The sequence below is a fragment of the Centropristis striata genome, chromosome 5, assembly GCF_030273125.1.
Source record: "Centropristis striata isolate RG_2023a ecotype Rhode Island chromosome 5, C.striata_1.0, whole genome shotgun sequence".
NCBI classification, from domain to species: Eukaryota; Metazoa; Chordata; class Actinopteri; order Perciformes; family Serranidae; genus Centropristis; species Centropristis striata.
Window position 1 is genome coordinate 29,999,614 of NC_081521.1, and position 20,924 is coordinate 30,020,537.

The window sequence follows — 20,924 nt, forward strand, 5'->3', positions numbered from 1 at the left end:
AAAAGCCCCGGAGGTTTTTTGACTTCTAGACAACTGGCCTAATGTATTTTTCTCCCCTCAGCTCGTGTTAAGCTGTGTAAACTTAGAACACCACAAGACTGGAAAGAGAGGGAGGAGAGGAAAAAGAGGGGAAAGACTTGGGGGTGGAGGTGTGTGTGTGTCTGGAAGTGGAAATGGGCAGCAGGGAGGAGGAATGTGAAACATTTCTGATGCTGGTCCAGTGGCTGTTTACACGGTAGTCAGCCTCTGACATCAGACTCCAGACTTTATAAATGTCAGCAGGCGCAAGAATGAGCAGTAGGCAAACATCGTCACACAGATTCGTGAGACAGACTGAGCTCCATCAGCAACACAAGCCCCCATGGACCGACTGTTGTGTGACTGTGTGATAGCTTTGGCTGTTCTGTTGTGTGTGGCTACACAGGTGAGGCCTGTTCCTGTTTACTTACAGTAGTTTGTTCTGAATTAGATTATAATGTAATATGTGTATGTGAGAGAGAAAGAATTGGTCTGGAAGTTGTGTGATTTTTCTTGGCTCTAATATTGTAACAAAATTGATAGACATTGTTTGTCAAATTTTAATTTGATTTTTTTTCTGCACAGGAAGTCACAAAAGTCTCAATGTGATTATTTATCCATACATTATATATATTTCATTTGTATTATGGGTGGATTATTATCTTCCTGTCTAACCTGATTTGAAACAAAGAGGAGAGTGATAATAACCATCCTGTTTGGACAGAAATAGAGGCAGGAAGTGGACTTTTTTTGGCATTTTTGCTAGAAACAAAATTTAAAATATGAATCATAATACTGAAGAATTATCTTTTATTTCTCTGAAATCTAATCGGTATTCATCATTCTTATAGTCTCAGCAGATTGACTTGTTGGCATAGCTCTTGTGACACCAGGTTGTCTGCATTTTCAAGGGCAAATTTTCTAGTACAAGGTTGATTTACAGTAAAGAAACAGTGTCCTATGTACTTGCAGTGTATGTTTGTGGTAGGTTATTTATTTGATTGGTAATTTTGGTCTTTTTAATTGGTAATTTTGGTCTTAGACGACTACGATTTTTGGAGTCGATTAGCCTTTTTTTGCTTGCATAAAGGCATGCTAAATGATGCATAACTCGTCTATGTTTTGGCTCCACCAGAATCATGTAATTGGAAACAGTGGTTTGGTTTGGACTGACGCACACCAGCGTGCAGTTTCTGAGGATACCAATAATATTAACACACTCCTAATGTGAAAATGTAATTAGGATAATAGGTGCTGATTATAATAATCGGGTGGTGGTGATGGTAAAGATGGTGATGATGTTCATGCTCAAACTGAAATAAATTTCACATTAGTTAAGAGGATCAAATGTAATAGCCTAAATATGTCTGGTTTGGTGATGTGATGTTTCACAGGAATTCACAGGAATTTCACTTTTTTCTCCAACTTCAACTCAGCCAGAAACCAGTAAATGCCTTGGGATAGACTTTTTTTATGTATTTGGTGAAGTCTGAAGTTATTTTCATTGGCTCAGTTGTTGAGTGTCTGTGGAATCAAATATCATGATCATGTTCCCATAGGCAGTAAACTAGTACTACCCCTGTTCTAATCTGTTCCCATGTGTGTTGTCCCTGCAGGTGTTGTGCCAGCTGTGTGACAGGCCTTGCCACTGCCCCAGTTCTGTCCCCCATTGCCCCTCAGGAGTCCCACTGGTGCAGGATGGCTGCCGGTGCTGCCAGGTGTGTGCCCGGCAGCGAGGCGAGCCCTGCACTGAGATGTTCCCCTGCGACAGCCAGAGAGGACTGCAGTGCGACTACAGTGCCAGCTTCCCCGGAGACCCTGGGGAGTGTGTCAGTGAGTGCCTCCTCTAACAACCAGGCCCATGTCTGTGTGGGTAGGACAGAGTGGAGGACATACAGAGAGGAGGTCATAATGCTTCAGTCAGTGTGCGTGAGCGGGACAAACAGACAGTTAATGTTTAAAGTCTGCTCAGCAGAGCGGGACGGCCTGCCGGGCGGCTGCTCTGCCAGAGCTCCAAAACGTTTCAACTTCTATTTCCAGGACTGCTGTTGACACATTTCCTCTAATGACTGCCCTTTAACCAGCATGATAGATTGCAGAGACAACACTCATGGATTGAAAAACAGACTCCTCAGTTTCTTAGCAGAGAGGCCTGGTTTCCCATAAAACTACATAACCATTGGCAGGGACAGCAGCTCCTGTGTCCTCACGTCTCTCTCTCATTTTCCTCCACTCTGTCCCCCTAAGTTAAGACACCGTCTGTGCTGTGTGTTTCCTACAGGTCAGGAGGATCTGGGCTGTGAAGTCAACGGCATTACATACCATGAGGGCCAGTCGTTTCAGCCCTCCTGTGACACTTACTGCCACTGCAGAGGTGGAGGGGTGAGCTGTATGCCCACTTGTCCTCTGAACATCCGTTTTCCCACTCCAGACTGTCCCAACCCACAACATATCCGGCTTCCGGGGAAATGTTGCAAGGAATGGGTGTGTGAGAACCTCGAGAACACAGTCATTCAGGATGCCATCACAGGTAAATTATACAGGTGGATGGATGATTTATAGCGGTTAATCCAATCGTTAAGGGTAGAATGTAAGCTTTATTTATATTATAAAGTAGATTCATTACGAGCAGCAGCAGTGGAATACAGTACAAGCTTTATAGCAGACAATAACAGATAAAATAAGTGTTTGCCATTATAGAAAATGCACTTATTCTCTTTATTCTTACTGAGAGTCAGATGAGATGATACAACTGTAATGTCTGTATGGTCAATGTGAAGCTACATCCAGCAGCAGATTAGTTTAGTTTATCATAAAGACTGGAAACAGCTAATCTGACTTTGTCCAAAGGTTTAAAAAATCTCTAAGAGCTGCTATAAAGCTTATTAAAGTGGCAATAGACACATTTTATGCTTTTACTTATTATTGTAATGTCAATGTCGACTGTACAATGCAATGGCTATATAATAATGACACCATCAGCATTTAGAATGGTTTGCTAAAAGCCACGCTTTTAGTGTCTGCTACCAGGTCGGGAAAAAGAAAGCTTGATTTACAGCAGTGTTTTTCTAAGGGTTTCTAAATTGCGCCTCTATTTATGAACATAATGAATAATAACACATGTGTTCCATGGTCATAACCAAGACAGCACAATGTCAGATTAAAGCTTCACTCCATCAGTTTTGTTCTTTCACAATAAAAGCTTACCAAAGAGCATTTTGCTAACAAGTAACTCAACAAAATGGTTAAGAACTAAACAAAACACAACCTAACAAAGTAGCTTACAACAGCTATCCTGTGGAAGAAGAAATAGCAAACGATGACATTCAATGCAAATGAACTAGGAATTACAAGAAAGACAGGACCAGTTTATATTATTTACTATTTACAGCAAGAAGTCCAGCTTGGCATCTGTCTTGCAGCCTTTTATTTCACAAAGCTCTTTAACAACCAGTCAGACATTTTCTCTTGCCCGACGGCCTCTTGCTCAGTCACCCAGTCCTTTTCTCTTCTTAGCTTCTTCCGTTAACATCCTCTTCTGTTTCTTTGCTTCTGATATGTCCGTCGAGGCTACTGAACCTGGTTTTGTTGCCAGCTCCCCAGAACACTGGCCAGACTCCTCGCCAGCATCCCCCCCAGAGCTTGAAAATAAATCTCCTCCTCCCAGTAGTCCAAAAGAAACAAACATCTATGTTTCTTTTGGAAACAATTGCAGCATGTCCTGTGTTGTTGGTAGTTGTAGGCTCTGAGGAAAACGGAAAGCATCAAGTTGTCTTCTTTGCAACAATGGCACCAATAATTATACCACTTAGAAAGGCTGGGGGGTCTATTTCTACTTTAATCAATACAAAAACCAACTAAAAGAAGTATGAAAACAACAAGTTGTGGGGTTTTTTAACCTTTGGACAGAGAAAGGCTAGGTGTTTCACCCTATTTGCAGTCTGTACACTAATAAGCTAAGCTAACCGCCTCCTGGCTCGAGCTTCATATTTAATAATCAGACATAGCAGTGGTATCAAGTTTTCTGTCAAATTCTGCACGAAATTGTCACACTAGTTATTTCAATTTTATTGCAACATCACATTCATTTACATCACATTTTCCAGTGTGAGAAATATCTCAACATTTACTATTGCAGGATTTCTCTGCTACAAATGTTGCTCATTGATAATTAGTCCAGATGGCAACATAATCATTCCTTCATTTATAAGAGATTTGTCATTTGTAGTCATGTCTGGAAGTTTTTACTGGAGCATTTTTGTATTAAACTGGGGTGTGGCTGGCCAAAGGAAACTCCCAGAGTCCAAATATAACCCACATTTCTTTGGAAAAGTTAAAACATATTTTTTTTTCTCAGTCACCATGTTTCCTAGTTTCATAACAACAATCACAGCTGTGAAACAATTAAACATGAAGCCATGTAGAGACTATTACTCTATTTAAAGGGGAGTGTGTGAGTGAGAGAGGGTGTGTTAGGGAAATGAAGCCACTCTAAAAACATCTGGAATTCCAAACACAAGTCAAACAATCTTATGAGAGCAGCAATAGAACATTTTGTTCTTGGATACGAAACTTGAATTCACAAGTCATTCCTGAAAATCAGCTAATTATTTTGACTTGTATATGCAAGTTTTGGGGGAAACTAAGATTTGCTTTGGGTTTTTATATTCACAAAAATCCAAAGCACTGGATCAGATTTGAATTTTGAATTTTTCTGAGCAAAAAACAATCCAATGAGACTTTAACTGAGTCAGGGAGGTGAATGAGTTGAGTCAGCATCTAGTTTTAGTTTAGCACATCGGTTTAAACTGTGGTGTGAATTAGAATTTTCTGAATTTGCTTCTCACTCTAATCATTGCTATATTTGGTTTCCTCAGCCATGAGACCTGGCAGGTTGTGGCCGGCTCTCCCGATGGATCATCCTCTAAACAAATTGACCCCACCTGCCTCCACCTGCATAGAACAGAGCACCCAGTGGAGTGCCTGTTCCCAGAGCTGTGGGGCTGGGGTTTCCACACGGGTCTCAAACCGGAACCCAGCCTGTAAGCTGCAAATGGAAACTCGACTCTGTAAAGTGCGGCCTTGCCATACAGGTCAGCCTGTTCAGAGGAAACCCATGGTGAGCTTCTGTTTATTTACCTGCCTGTATGTTGTCAGGCTATATCCCCTCATATGTCCCATTAGGTTCCATTGAGGGCTCTAAATGTTCACTTTATCCAAATCACAAAAAATGGTCTAAGCTTTTTTTGTGCCGGTTTTTGAGATAATTGTCTCTGAAATTGTCTGCATAGCTAGGTACAACAAAAGGTAAGTGAATATGTTTATTGTAATCAGGGCCAACACAACAAAACTGACTTTCCCAAAGATTTCTCCAGTACAAAGCTGCTGTGCACAATCAAATTAAAATGTTAAGGTAGAAATAGTTATAGTTATATTCTGTGTGAATTGACGATTGGTCACCTACTGGTACACAGTACTGTTACTAGATTTTTGTGACTTTGACTTTTTCTTTTACACTGACATTTTTCACAAGGTGCCGCTGCTCTTTGTGCCCTCTCTATATCAGACTATTTCAGACTGGTGATTTATTATGGCCCTAAATAAACTGTTAATTATTTTGCCTGCTTCATAATTATGCCTCCGTGCCAGTGACATTATGTAGTCTGGTTGTCCATCCGTCCCCTCTTTGTGAACGTAATATCTCGGGAACACCTTGAAGGCCTTTATTCAAATTTGGCACGAATGCCACTTAGACTCAAAGATGAATTGATTAGATTTTAGAGGTCAAAGGTAACCTGTAACCTCACAGAATACATTTTTAGCCATAACTCAAGAATTGATATACTTATAGATACTAATGACAAAATGCCACACAAATGTCTAGTAGGATAAATGGTGAAGTGAATTTTATTTTTTTCACTGTGACATAATAATATTCTTCAAAAAACGCTTCTGGCCACAAGGGCAGTCATTTGGACAAGAATTTTGCATGGCCACCTTAAAACTGGTGATTTAAAAACATTTCTGAGCTATGTTGTTGAAGCATTGTCTACTGTCATGGCTTTATATATGAGTCTGTAAGACACTGATACAAACACAGAAATTTGAGTTTTATGAAATTTTATAACATCACAGTTATGACTGCAGAGCTGTCTGCTACACTAAAATCAGACATATGGTCATCCTCTCTATCTCCACTTTGAAGATAAGCAACTGATACACAACAAAGACCATCAGTCCTTTGCAAAGTCATGGCAACCAAATACAACAACCCAAAACAACAGCTTGAGTACAGCATTTTCCCAGACAGAGTTGAAGAATAAACCGCCTTAAAGTGAATGAATGCATGTTAGTGTTTATTTGCCATGCTGTGTACTTTGCCAGATAACAACACAGTTTGATAAATGTAATTGTAGGTTTTGACAGACAACTTGTTTTTGTATGTCTTAGTTACTTCCTTCTGTTTTGAGCGGATTATATTTCTGTCCACTGATTTAGACTGCGGTCACAGTGAACAGTGGGCGCTGACAACTTCGTGGTGCATTTAGGTGCACCTCATAAATACAGGAGACTATATATATATAAAAGCAATACAGAATGCCTGACAGGCTTACTACATTATATTATGTTTCATTTTTAAACAAGTGCCACCTGGTGCCTGAATTTGGTGTTTTCCTTTAGATAAACAGACTAAATTAATTTTCGAAAGACTACTACTATAAAAAAAAGACTACATAATGCAAAACCATTTGTGGCAACATGTGAAATGCAGAGTTCTGCCACTTGTTTGTTTTTTCAACTTCACGAACTGCCAATGTTTCTCTGTACTTGGTGCTCAGCTGCTCCATCTACTTCAGGGATGGGCAACTGGAGGCCCGAGCACCGCATACGGCCCGCACCCTCACCTGAAGTGGCCCTCAGTACAACTACATGCATTTGAGCATGAAATCTTTAAAAAAGTACTGTGTAAAAATGCACAAAATTACTTCTTGCAATTAATGTTGCTCTGCTGTTCCACAGTAAGCGGTTATTTTTTATTTGCTTCAAACCTTTTGTATTCCTATTTATACTGTTATACATGCATTTGAGCATGAAATATGTTACGTTACTGCACTGTTATCATATTTAAAAATGCAGTTTCATCATATCTGGCGATGTGCACGGTCCTATATGTGGCCCTGTGGTAGTGTCCATGGAAAATTGTGGCCCCTTCCAGCATTTAAGTTGCAGACACTGCTCCCATAGAACGCTGTGCCGCTCTGAATGTGTGGTGCTCTGAACAACCAAACAGTATATCTCAACAGCGCTCTGAATTAACAACCAGTACGGCACTCTGAGTAATTATTCACGAACACACTTATGTATGTGCATGCTTTTTTCCCAGTGGGGACGGCAGGGGCAGTGCAAGGCCAGCTACACGTCACCAGGGCCCATTCGGCTTGTTCACCAGGGCTGCTACAGCACTCGTGCCTACCAGCTCCGGTACTGCGGACAATGCACTGACTCCCACTGCTGCACGCCTTATCAGACGACCACGGCTGAGGTGACCTTCCGCTGCCCCACTGGCAGACTGCTACAGCGACCAGTGATGATGATCCATTCATGTGTCTGTCATAACAACTGCCCCTACAAACCTTTCAGTAACCCTGCTCTGTGGGGATTCAGACCCTGATCGACCGGGACGAGTGCTGATTCACTCAGAGCAGGAGGACTTCACTGGCTGGTTCTTATCATCGGGTGGACCCACAGAGGCATCCTCTAATCAATGGACCTTGAAAGAGAAAATGATCATTGTAGATCAAATCTGTGACTGATTTTTTGATTAATTTTGATCTTCACACATTTATAATATCAAACTGCACTTATTCACAGCTCTTTTAAAACTCTCACACCTTGGGAAGCCACTATACTTGTGGTCTTATTATTTGGCAAAACTAGAGAAAACAAGTTAATTTACAGTATATAGCACTTTTTTTAAACACAGAACCAAAAAAGTGCTTTACGGGAACAAGAAAAGGGAAAGCAGGAGATACAGGATATTAAACAATGAAAAAAAGGCTAGCCTCAATGTAAAACTTTTAGTAGGTTTTAAGAAAGATGTGCACTGATTGCCTTCTCTGAGACTTTTCATCTTAGATGTCAGAGGGCACAACAACTCTTTTTAGTACAGAGGAGCCTAAAAATGTGTATATGTTATGCCGTGTGTGTCCAAAATGGCATTTAAATCGATCCTCAAAGTGACAGGAGCCAATACAGTGAAACTAAAGCTGGTGTAATCTGTGATTTATATTTAGTTTTTGTTTAAATGCATTGCTGAGGCTCCTGAACAAGGCAAGTCAAGTCAAAGTCAAAGATTTTTCCAAATCTTTAGGCTTGTATGAAGCTCAAAATTTGTATTTTTTTTTTTACACAGGGTTAAAAAATGTAGGGCAAGCTAGCCAATTAAATTCAAGTAATTCTACATTAGTGTATCTGGGCCAGGAAAAATAATGTTCTTCTAATTGAAAATACTTTTTTTCACCTAAATACCTAAATTATGAATTCAGGATAGTTGGCCATAATGTTGAACTGGTCATAAAGATAGTTTGAAAGACATATTTACACTGCTAACCAGCAATCTTTTGGCTTGAAGAGCCAATTTGAATGACTTAAACATATGTTTGTTTGATAGAAATGTTATGCCACAGAATGACTCCAACCTTTGTGTTGACAGATATTGTTTTATGACGTGAGCAATGCAACTTTAAATGTGTACAGTTTTGTGTTTGTGTGTTTGTAGTCACTTGACATTGCACTTATTTCTTTATTTTCTGCAAAAATAATTCTGGATAGATGTCTCCTATATATAGTGAATAATGTCTTGCATTTTTACTCGCTGAATTTTGTGTTTCCGATTAATATTTTTTCACGTAATATTCACAGATTTATAAACTAATTTTGTAAATACTGTAGTTTTCCCCAACGTTTCACTTCTTTATACATCAATAATTACTGTGCAGGACTCTTCTTCCTTTGCCAATGAGGTTTTAAAAACTTGCACAAATAAAAACACAGCACCACAGAAGGTATTGTTGATATTCCATAAAACACATTAATCCCCAGTGTTACTATTAATTACTTATTTTTTGTTCATGTCTGTAGGCCTGTCACGTTAATTACCATATCGACCTATCGCTCGATATATAAAATTACATAAGCCAACATTTTTGCCAGTCGCGCTGCTTTTTTCCTGCTCCTGTCAGTCGGTCTGCTCTCTGGGAGGCGGGGCTCACACACACACACACACACACACACACACACACACACACACACAGAGCATGACTGGCTAGCTGAAACACAGACACAAACACAGTGTGTTACTCGAAGCTAAGTTTCCGAAATGGCTGCACAATTCCATAAAATGTGATGGAATTAATGGAATTGGTGCCAAAGCCGGTGTGGCGTGGGGACATTTCGGATTTCAGCCTAATCAACCTGCCGGTATGAGAGCAGTGGCACCCCAAACCAGCAATACAACGAACCTGAAAGTGCTTTTAAAACAACCATCCCACCCAGTTTACTCAGCCGGGAACAAAAACCACGGTTGGGCATGGAGAGCGCCCCCCGCTGCATTTACTGTCACCTGAATCACCTGCTCGCTCTTTCTTGCTCGTCCATTCATTCCACAGACCCAATAGTATGTACGCGCGCACACACTGTAGACTGCCCTGCGTCTTAAAGGAGCCACGCACTGCGTACAGTGGACGCGTTGTAACCGAGTAACCAGGCGGCAATCTCTGAGATTGGAGGCAAACCAGCCTTAAGCTGCATTGTACCGAAAATTCCAGTAGGGGGTGCTACATTTGACTGCAAAAAAAGTCTGTCCATTCATTTCAGTGCAAAATGAGAAAACTTCTCACTTGATTTATTACCTCAGAAATTTTTTTAGGACAACACTGTTCTCAATCGCTATTAAAAAATCTTCAAGACAATTTGATGTTAATAGTTCTACTAATGGCCCCATTTAGAAGAAAATAGATGATTAAGAATCCTATGATTTGGGGCGTGGCTACTTTTGATTGACAGGTCACTAACAAGGCGAGCCGTCATCAGGAGAGAAGCAGAGCAATGCCTATCCACTGCACTGTGTCAATAAAGTTATATATAACGTTATATAGATAGAAAAAAGGACGTTTACATCCCAGTTAATGCTAACATGAATTAGCAGTGACTTCGCTCAGTCAGGTTGCCGGTGTAGAGGCGTGTAGTCAGTGTCGTCAGATCCCTGTCGCTTCTCCACAGTCAAAATATGGTCTGCTCCCCGTATCGGAAACAAGATGGCAACGAATGTAACTATAGACATATATATGTATATATGTCTATGAATGTAACGCTGAACTCGATGCTTCCAACTGGCAGTCTACAAACCAATGAGTGACGTCACGGTGACTACGTCCATTATTATTATTATCCCCAAATAATGCTGTAACGCAGACTTTTTGTGTTTTTTTGTGTTGTGTAATGCTGCAAATGTTTGGCAGACAGTACGAATTGCCGAAAAAACCCTATATTTCCCAAGCAGCCATTCCAGCTGTTTATATACTATTTATAATATAACATATTATAATACATTTTATTTATTTCAGTGCTGTTTTTTGATAACAGAGCCTGAGAGTCTATTTTATTTATTTTTATTTATTTATGTTTTATTTATCTAGGATATTTGAATATTTCTTTTCCACATATCAATTCCAATATTTAATATTCTTGAGATTTAAAAGTTCATTGCAGTGGAAATGGATGTACTTGGATTATTATGCTCCTAATTTCTATATATATTAGTGACATAAAATGGTCTGTTTATTGTGATAGTTTCTTGGAAAATATATCATCCCAAAAAATGTGTTATCATGACAGGCCTAGATGTCTGCTTAATTCTGCACATATAAGCATGCAGTGTACCTCACTCAGGCCAGAGAACCTTGTTAGACATCCTGATATCTAGAAAACAGGAGAAAAAAATCCACTGCTGCAGATGAAAGAAGTGCAATAGCTTTATTTTTTATTCATTTTTAGGGATTTTATTAGAGGTAGTATTATAAGATATGTGATATTATTAGAGTATAAATTAAACAGGATTATATTAAACAGTCTCTGTAATATTACTGATAACAAACATCACCGCTTCTAAACCTACCGGATGACCAATACTTCTTTTAGAAATCTGAGCATCTCGTATTTGTAACAAGTCACCCACCAGCAAAATGCTTGACTTAAACACATAAACTGCAAAGTTTATTCATAAAATATAAACATTTTTCTGAAAACCTGTTCTTCATTTTGAAAGAATATATCTGAACAATGAGGCTACTTCTTGAAACGACAACGCAGATTTAATAAGTTGATTATTTAAATATGTTATTTAATATCATACACAATGTAGTAGTACAGTCCATGCAATCTAACTATAGACTATATGAAATATACACACTGTTTCCTTTTGAAGAGCCAAAAGAAGACACAGGCTGCCATAAAATGGTTTTATGTGGTTGATAGTGGGAGGAATCAAACAGCACCCAGCAAGAAAACTTGCAAATGCACACAGATGATTCATTGTGACCCACTGCACCATTTCAGTCAGTTTCTATTTCTCATGGTTTTATCAAATAAATCATAAAAAGAAAGAATCTACAAGTGAGGCCCCACAAGCAAATATAAACCAGTAATTTTTGTGCTCAGCTTGGATTCACTTAACATGACTTTAATTTTATATTTTCAACTGAAGTTTTCTGACAAATCAGCCAATCAATGTTATTTCCTGGATACTTGCAGGAAGGTGCAGGAACTTAAATGTGATATTTAGAGGTTGGGGCGTAAAACAGGAAGTCCTCTGAACCACACGTGCTCTGATTTGATCTATATCTGCACAGAAGACCAGCACACTCATACAGAGAAGTAACTATTCCAACTGCTCTCCAGAAGACGATGAATAACTCTTCTTGTCCAGACATCAGCTTTAACTTTACAGGCAGATTCCTGCCTCCCGTTTACATCTTAGTCTTCATCGTTGGTCTGCTGGCTAATGGATGGGGACTGAAGTCTTTGCTGCACAACTGGAAGAAACTGGGTAACGTCAACGTGTTTGTTCTCAACCTTGGACTTGCAGATATTTTGTACCTGCTCACACTCCCCTTTTTGGTGGTGTACTACTTAATGGAGAATAAGTGGATCTTTGGAGAGGCATTCTGCAAGATAACAAGATTCTGCTTCAACCTGAATTTATATGGCAGCATCGGGTTCCTTACTTGTATAAGTGTGTACAGGTACCTGGCCATTGTCCATCCAATGAGAGTGAAGGGAAGGATAACTCTGACTCACTCTGTGGGGATCTCAGTCATGGTTTGGCTGTTGGTGAGTGTTCAAAGTCTCCCGGACATGTTCTTCACTAAAACATCGGTAAACAGCACTGAGAAATGTTATGATACCACCAACAAGATCTATGTTGAGGATTATCTGAAATACAGCCTAGGATGGACACTCACTGGGTTTTTTATCCCATTGCTCATCATACTGGGCTGCTATGGACATGTGATTGTTGTTCTCTGTCGTAGTAATACCACCGACAAGTTACTGAAACAGAGATGCTTGAAGTTGTTGTGCATCTTGATTCTTCTCTTCTCTGTCTGTTACATCCCCTATCATGTATTGAAGAACCTCAACCTTTGGTCAAGAGTTCTGCTTAAACAGAGGATCTGTCGTAAATGGTCTAATGGAGTCTACATTGCTCGTCAGATAAGTCGTGGTCTTGTGTGTCTGAACAGTGCTCTCAACCCTCTGGTTTACCTCCATGGAAGTGAAGGGATTCTTTTTCAGCTCAGGCAGCTGCTCCAGCGAGCTCGTCAAGCTGTCACAAGGTTTTCCGTCAGCCTAACTCAAGTTACCCTGACGTCTCATATGTGACTGAAATGGAACAATTGTATTGCATCATCTGCCATTATTGTTGTATTTTATAAATCTGTGTGTCCTATGCAAGTCCCGATAACCGTTCATCTGATCTACTTCAAACTAGGCAGAAGTAATGCTGGTGATCCAGTGTTGGATTTGCTGCAATTTTCCCAGAAGGTGGCGCTATAACAATAAACTTTACATTTTGGTCTTTAACTTTTGAACCTTCAGTCATAAAAACTATTTTTTGTTGTTATTACTGGTTTCTTTGTATTCAGATGAATCCATCCATATAAGCCACACCCATTTGCGTCCATATACATTTCTAGCCATTTTGAATAGTCTCTAAATTATAAATCTAAATTAAATCTAAAGTTTCTTTGCTAATTCTGCTACAAATTTGGAGCTATCACCACTAAATTTGGTCAAGAACATCCATGGACCAAGCTGGAAAATGTCACTTCTCCAGCTTTTTGATGTGCTCTACAGTTTTGCTCATGTTAGCCCTTAAAAATTTGCTTAAAGGCTGTGGGCATGGTTGTTTAAAAAAATGCCATATGTTGTGAACTATTTATGATATTGCAACCACATAGATATCATGTCTGAGTGGCCGTGACAGATTTGGTGCCAGTTGGCCCATATGTGGCACTAAATCATCATGTTACTAAATCTATGTTAGTTTGTGTTTGTATGATTGTCCTTGGCATAACTCAATTCAAACTGTTCATCCAATTGACTTCTCACTTGGTGGGTGTATTGCTGAGGCCCCAGACGAGTGCAGCATCAAGTCTGAATGTGATTGGATGATTTGCATTCTGTTTTTTTCACATTTCCCAGCTTTCAGTTTGTGTATATATATTATACAGAATCAAGGCTTTTTTTTCCATGTGGTGGTAATATTGCTGTTAACGCCCATAAAAAAATAATAAAAAAAGACAATTTATAATTTCTGAAAATGTCACTTCTTTATTAGAAAGTTTTGCTGAGTGAATAGGCCCACATAGCATGGTTCTGGTAGGAAGGCTCACTGAAATGCATTATCTCTTTTGTATTAAAACAGGAAGTTGATAGTGTGATGGTGTGAAAATACAAAAGCTGCAAACTTTAAGCTTCACTTACTGCACCACGCCACATCAAAGGGCTTGGAGAAAAATGGTAGATTTGTGTGCAGGTGTTGAAACTATGTGTGGAACCCTGATCATGCACATTGTGCCTCCAAAAGAAAAAAAACTTATCAGAGATTTTAAGAAACCTGTCAGCATAGTTGAGCAAAATCAGAGAAAAGATGAGCAATACACCATAGTTTAGCATGTTAGCATGCTAACATTTGCTTATTAGCACTAAACACAAACTCCAGCTGAGGATGATGGAATGTCATTATATTCAGCAGGTATTTGGTGACGCACTAAAGTTTTGATAGTGGTAAACAACCTTTCCTTATACAACGGTTCTTATGACATCTTACGAAATACAACGGTTCTATTTAACATTGTAAAACAGTTGCACAGTCACTGTTTTAAGATTGTTCACAGTTTGTAGCGATGGTGGCATGCATCCAGGAACGCCCGGGACTTGAACACGGCCACTGCCCAGCAAACCAAAAAAATGCCGGTATGAGGAATTCAAGATGGTAGTCTGCTTTAACCTTATATTTACATAAAAAATGTCTTTATTTTGAAAGAACATATTTGAATAACAAGAAGCACACATAACTGTTAAAAACTTTCATGTTAGAAACAGCTAGAAGGAGAGTTTGACATTAAGTCACCGTCACAAGGTTTTCTTCCCCCAGAGGAATCTGAAAAAGAAGGAAAACATACAAGGCTACACAAGAACATATATAAACCTATACTGGAGTCTAAGCTGTTTTAAAGCTCCGCATGGATTTACTTTATTCATTCATTCATTAACCTTAACCGCTTATCTGCAATCGGGGGACTGGAGCCTATCCCAGCTGACATTGGGTGAGAGTCAGGTTACACCCTGGACAGCCCGCCAGACTATCACAGGGCTGTCACATAGAGACAGACAATCACACTCTCATTCACACCTACGGACAATTTAGAGTCACCAATTAAACCTAAGTGCATGTTTTTGGACAGTGGGAGGAAGCCAGAGTACCCGGTGAGAACCCACGCTGACATGGGAGAACATGCAAACTCCACACAGAAGAGCCGCAGGCGGGAGGCGAACCGGTGACCCTCTGTGAGGCGAGAGCGCTAACCACCTAACTACACCCCCGTGTAGCCCGGATTTACTATAGATAACCTTAATTATATATTTTAAATTGAAAAATTCTAATAGCCAAGAGTTGATCCATGTTACTTCCTGGATACACCAAGTGCAGAAACTTACATTATTCAGTTTATCAAATCACGGATCTGACTGCAATATTTCTTGGAGAGGAAAAAAACCCAAAAATGACCATTGCTTTATTTGTGGAACACTTAGGCTAAAATCAGTCAACTGTCATTAATTACAGACAAAACTTTTTTTAAACAAATGACAACAAAAAAATATTGCAATAATGCAAAAATATTTAACAGACAGTTGTTATGGAAGAGGGGGCTACACGGTGGTGTAGTGGTAAGTACTCTTGCCTCACAGCAAGAGGGTTCGACTCCGGCCTGCGGCTCTTCTGTGTGGAGTTTGCATGTTCTCCCTGTTTCAGCGTGGGTTCTCACTGGGTACTCCGGCTTCCTCCCACAGTCCAAAAACATGCACTTAGGTTTAATTAGGGACTCTAAATTCCCCGTAGGTGTGAATGAGAGTGTGATTGTCTGTCTCTATGTGTTAGCCCTGTGATAGTCTGGTAACCTGTCCATGATATACCCCGCCTCTCGCCCAATGTCAGCTGTGATCAGCTCCAGCCCCCCGCTACCCGAGTTCAGAAAAGTGTTTAAGGATGATGAATGAATGAATATTATGGAAGCAGCAACAATGCAAAATATAACTATTTTTTGCAACACAAAGTCAGCAGTTCTTCTAAAGTTAAATCAGCATGTCAGCCTTCTCCAGAAGAATGCATGATGTCTCCAGGCTGATTGTATCTGCAGCAGTATAAATACAGGTATGAGAGGACGAGGTCTGACAGCAAAGCATGTGTGTCTCTTCTGTTCCACCACATGGTGCTCTGACTTATATTCCCCTTTAGGTCACTATCTTCTGCAGAAAGCTCCTCTCAGGTTACCATTTTGTGGATTTGAAGAAAAAGTATTCTTCAAATTTAACCATTTAAAAAAGTTTTTGTCTATTTAAAGAGAGTATTGCTGATAGTAGGTCTCAGTACATGCTTATTTGTGCTTAACATGTTATGTGTGCTTAAACTAATATGTACATTACAAAAGTTGGTTCAGTGCCATACGAAGAAATGTTAGGGGGACCCTGACACCAAATACTGCTTAGGGCCCCCAAGAGCCTATGGCCAGTCCTAGGAAATTGCTGCCAATATGTATATATCATGCATTTTGCATACCTCAGCAGAGTAGACTCCAACAGAGCAAAGGGATGTAACCCCGACACCACAAATCTTGTCTCCCATTGGTTTGTGGACTACAGTTTAGAGTTCAGCATTCTGGCTGTTGTCATCATAGTTTTTGGCCATCGTAATATTGTTTTTATTTACAACCAGTGCATGCACAGACTGGATCAGGAGCTTAGACAGTATACAAAGATGTGCAAAATTTAAACTCCCAACAAGTGAGGCCAAAACATCTTGATTGCCACCTGGTGGTGGGCTCAAGTATATGTTATAAATCCCGCTCCTCCATGGTAGTGACGGGACATGAGCTACACTAAAAACTCAAAGTGGATGTCAGATAAATGTGTTGTTTTTAATTATTATAATTAGCTATTTAATTTATAAAACAGGTATGTAACGTCATGACTGATACCTGTAATTGACTTTCGTTTGGTCGGATGGGTGTTTGTTTATTTGTGCCAGTTTGCACCCTGACAGCCTCCCACACTCAAGCACTACTTGGTTGGCATCAGTAAAGTCATTGAGAGTTCAGGGCCTAGGGAACTGAGATTCTAGCTGTTTCTTTTTCTCACATTCTTTTTTGATGTATGCCGTGACACGTTGTGTTTGTTTTGCGTAGGAGGTCTTGGCAGATTAGTGCAAGTTTTATGGACTATAGAATACTTCCTGCAGTACTGCACTGCTCTTGGGGAAATCGGGACCAGTTCCAACTTGGAACTGGTTTTTGATACCCAACCCTTTTATGTGGCATGTAGAGGCTGGTATGAATGAGGAAGTGTTCTCTGATCCACCCATGCTGTGATTCTGTTTTTATCTATTCGATCTCACGCTCACCAGGAATAATAACTTTACTATCTGCTCTCCAGAAACAATGAATAACACGTCTTGTTCACGCATCAACTTTGGTTTTAAAGGCAGATTCGTGCCTGCAGTTTACATCTTAGTCTTCATCGTTGGTCTGCTAGCTAATGGATGGGGACTGAAGTCTTTGCTGCACAACTGGAAGAAACTGGGTAACGTCAACGTGTTTGTTCTCAACCTTGGACTTGCAGATATTTTGTACCTGCTCACACTCCCCTTTTTGATGGTGTACTACTCAATGAAGAGTAAATGGATCTTTGGAGATGCATTCTGCAAGATAACAAGATTCTGCTTCAACCTGAACTTATATGGCAGCATCGGGTTCCTTACTTGTATAAGTGTGTACAGGTACCTGGCCATTGTCCATCCAATGAGAGTGAAGGGAAGGATAACTCTGACTCACTCTGTGGGAATCTCAGTCATGGTTTGGCTGTTGGTGAGTGTTCAAAATCTTCCGGACATGTTCTTCACTAAAAAATCGGTAAACAACACTGAGAAATGTTATGATACCACCGATATCCTCTATGTTGAGGATTATCTGAAATACAGCCTAGGATGGACACTCACTGGGTTTTTTATCCCATTCCTCATCATACTGGGCTGCTATGGACATGTGATTGTTTTTCTCTGTCACACACATACCACAGACAAGGTGCTGAAACAGAGAAGCTTGAAGTTTTTGTGCATCTTGATTCTTCTCTTCTCTGTCTGTTACATCCCCCATCATGTATTCAAGAACCTCAGCCTTTGGTCAAGAGTTCTATTAAAACAGAACATCTGCCCTGGATGGTCTAATGGAGTATTCATTGCTCGTCAGATAAGTCGTGGCCTTGTGTGTCTGAACAGTGCTCTCAACCCTCTGGTTTACCTCCATGCAAAGGAAAATATTTCTGCTCAGCTCCGACGACTCCTCCAGCGAGCTCGTCAAGCTGTCATGCGGGAGCCCATCACACCTACTCAAGTTTCCCTGATGTAAAGGATTTGATATGTAAATTAAATTAAACAACTGAATTGCATCATCTTCCATTATAACATGTTTATTGTACTCGGTTAATGTTTGGATGTAACATGGTCATAAAAAGTCAGATTTTAAAAAAACAGCCAAACAAATTATTGAAACTATTTGAAAATGTCACTTGTCACTTTTTAAAGGTTGTTGCTGTATTATTGTCATGGTGTGGAGGCTCAGTATGCATGCTTTCCTTCGTATTTAAACAGGAACTTGATAGTGCAAGTGTGTAAAAAATAGACAGGATGCAAATTCTATGAGCTTCACTGACTGCACAGGTGAATGAACTGCACATCAATGAAAAGAAAAGAATAATGGCAGATTCATGTGTCAATATTGGTACTGTATTTGTGAGCACAATGTGCCTCCAACGACAAATAGGAGTGAAGAACTATGTCAATATAGCGGAAACAATCATTTTGTTGAAGCATGAGTTAAGGAATTGGACAACAAAGTTAATTATGGTGATTGGTGTCAAAGTTATGAGACCAAACCAGTAAATGTCCTTATTTTATTATTTTTTTTAACTTTACAGACACAGTGCCGTGGATACACATTGCTTTTCTTCTATTCTGATGACGGCTTGCCTTGTTAGTGACCTTGTCAATCAAAGGTAGCAACGCCCAAAATCATACGATTCTTTATCTTCTATTTTATGCTAAACTGGACCATAATTTACACAATTAACATCATATTGTCTTGAAGAAAAAAAAAATCCTAGAGATTGAGACCATAGTGTTGTCCTAAGAAAATTTCTGAATCAAGTGAGAAGTTTTCTCATTTTGTATTGAAATGAATGGACCCAAATGATTCTGGAACCTTCGTCAGCACCCCCTGCTGGAATTTTCAGTAGATTGCAGCTTAAGGCACTTCCTGGTTTAACTCACTGCTCAGACCCGGAGGTTGCCGCTTCGGCACTGCCTAAGAATGATCCAGTACCATAACTAAGAATATGGATTCACAAAAGGTATTGGCCAACTGTCAAATTAGTTTTATCATGTAGTAATATATGGAACAATTACCTTAAAAAATAAGCTAACAGTTAAAGCGAGAACATCTGTGTCTGCAAATCAAAGCCAATGCAGAAGTGACTCTGACCTGCATTCTTCGTAATGGCCAGCAGAAGGCGACTCCACTGGCTGTAAATAGGACTTTAATCAAAGAAAGTCAATGAGAAAAGGACCCTACTTCTCACTTGATTTGTTACCCCAGTAATTTTCCTGGGTTTATGGTTACAATCGCTCGTTTGAAGTCTCCTTCAATACAGCATAATGTTCATTTTGAAAATGACAGCCTCATTGAGGGTAGAGCAGGGTATGCTTTAGGGATGATTAACATGTCTCTTGTCAGACGCACTGTCTGTTTTTTTGTCTTCGAACTTTGATGAACTGAAAAAGCACTGTGAACAGGTCAAAGTTAATTGTGACATTTAGGTTGCTTAAAAAAAGTATTCTGTTGTACTAAAACACACTTTAAGTAGTCAGGTGTTCATTTTAAATTATGGATGCCCCTTGCTTACCAAACTAACTGACTAATGTCAGATGATCACTTTTGCTAATCCGACTTTGGTGTGTTAATGAGCTTTAAGTCCTAATGTGTATCCAGCATCAGGGCTGGACTGGCCATTTGACATACCGGGCAAATGCCGGGTGGGCCGGCAAGACTTTTGGGCCGAACAACTTGAAAAAACAAAAACATTTTAATTGATTAATTTATTTTTTGGTTGACTGATAAAAACAGGTAGAGGCAGGGCCGAAGGCCAAGGCCCCCTCCTCCTTGGCCCCTTCTGCTGTCAATCAGCCAGTCACGTCACGGCCCGGCAGTCTCATTGGCCAATGATCAATAAAAATCACGGAGGGCCGAGAGCCCTCCTCCTTGAGCCCATCGGCTGTCAATCAATCAGTCAGTCACGGCACAGCCAGAAAATATAAATGTAAAAGAAATGCATAGAAGTAGCGGAGAAATTACGAGAAAAACAAACGACAAGCCCTTCAGGCAGATGCTGCAAAATGCGCCAAACTATCTGAAATGTTTGTTGCTGCGGCAGCTGGAGCTGACTCAGCACGGCGCCGCCAGGTGATGATGGAGGAATTATCCTTTAGGGAATTAGGAGAGAGAGGTGGAAAGATGGCAGCACCCGGCAACATGCGGTAAGAAGCGACAAATGGTTCTCTGCCTGGCTCAAATATCATGAAGTCAGGTTAATAACTTTATTTTGTTAGCTTGCTACCTTTTTGAACACAGTGTAGTTTGTTTGCTACATCATCAATGTATCGTGTATCGGTGTCTTGTTTACGAACAGTAACAGGTGCGCACGCAGCACAGGAAGAGAGGGAAGTTTCTGCTGCCTCCACTATGTTTGGCACGTCTGAACTTTTAATGAAGTTTAACAGTTATGGACTTTAACTTAATGGCTTAATTGGTTGAAGTTCATTGACTGGCACAGCAACATGCTAGGCTAACTGTTGTTACCAGTTTAACATTATAGTGCCTCGCAATAATTTCATGTTGGTCAGTTCTGTTAGTGTTTGAAGCTGATTTGCTGTTGTCTGTGCTAGCTTGATCAGTTGTTGATAGATTTGGAGTTGATAAACAGACGAGCAGTTGGATGTGAAAATTATGATTTTACTG

The 20,924-nt window shown here is 40.0% G+C and overlaps 3 protein-coding genes and 1 long non-coding RNA gene across 4 annotated transcripts; 3 read left to right on the top strand and 1 right to left on the bottom strand.

Annotated features, from left to right (window-relative positions):
- The first annotated feature begins 361 nt into the window (after window positions 1–361).
- On the top strand, window positions 362–8,004 carry ccn5 (cellular communication network factor 5). The gene is made up of 5 exons (XM_059332870.1): window positions 362–424; window positions 1,635–1,851; window positions 2,300–2,548; window positions 4,896–5,137; window positions 7,403–8,004. Exons 1-5 carry the CDS (start codon window positions 362–364, stop codon window positions 7,688–7,690), a joined length of 1,059 nt encoding a protein of 352 aa, XP_059188853.1. The 3' UTR covers window positions 7,691–8,004.
- LOC131971434 (uncharacterized) lies at window positions 3,695–9,678 on the bottom strand. The gene is made up of 3 exons (XR_009394382.1): window positions 9,650–9,678; window positions 7,653–7,789; window positions 3,695–3,763 (listed from the first exon to the last, which is right to left on the bottom strand). It is a non-coding gene; the product is annotated as an uncharacterized LOC131971434 (long non-coding RNA).
- A 2,304-nt stretch (window positions 9,679–11,982) lies between these two features.
- On the top strand, window positions 11,983–13,770 carry si:dkey-78k11.9 (P2Y purinoceptor 1). The gene has a single exon (XM_059332867.1). It carries the CDS (start codon window positions 11,983–11,985, stop codon window positions 12,955–12,957), a length of 975 nt encoding a protein of 324 aa, XP_059188850.1. The 3' UTR covers window positions 12,958–13,770.
- Window positions 13,771–17,294: 3,524 nt separating this feature from the next.
- LOC131971429 (P2Y purinoceptor 1-like) lies at window positions 17,295–18,260 on the top strand. Its single transcript, XM_059332869.1, has one exon. It carries the CDS (start codon window positions 17,295–17,297, stop codon window positions 18,258–18,260), a length of 966 nt encoding a protein of 321 aa, XP_059188852.1.
- Window positions 18,261–20,924: the final 2,664 nt, after the last annotated feature.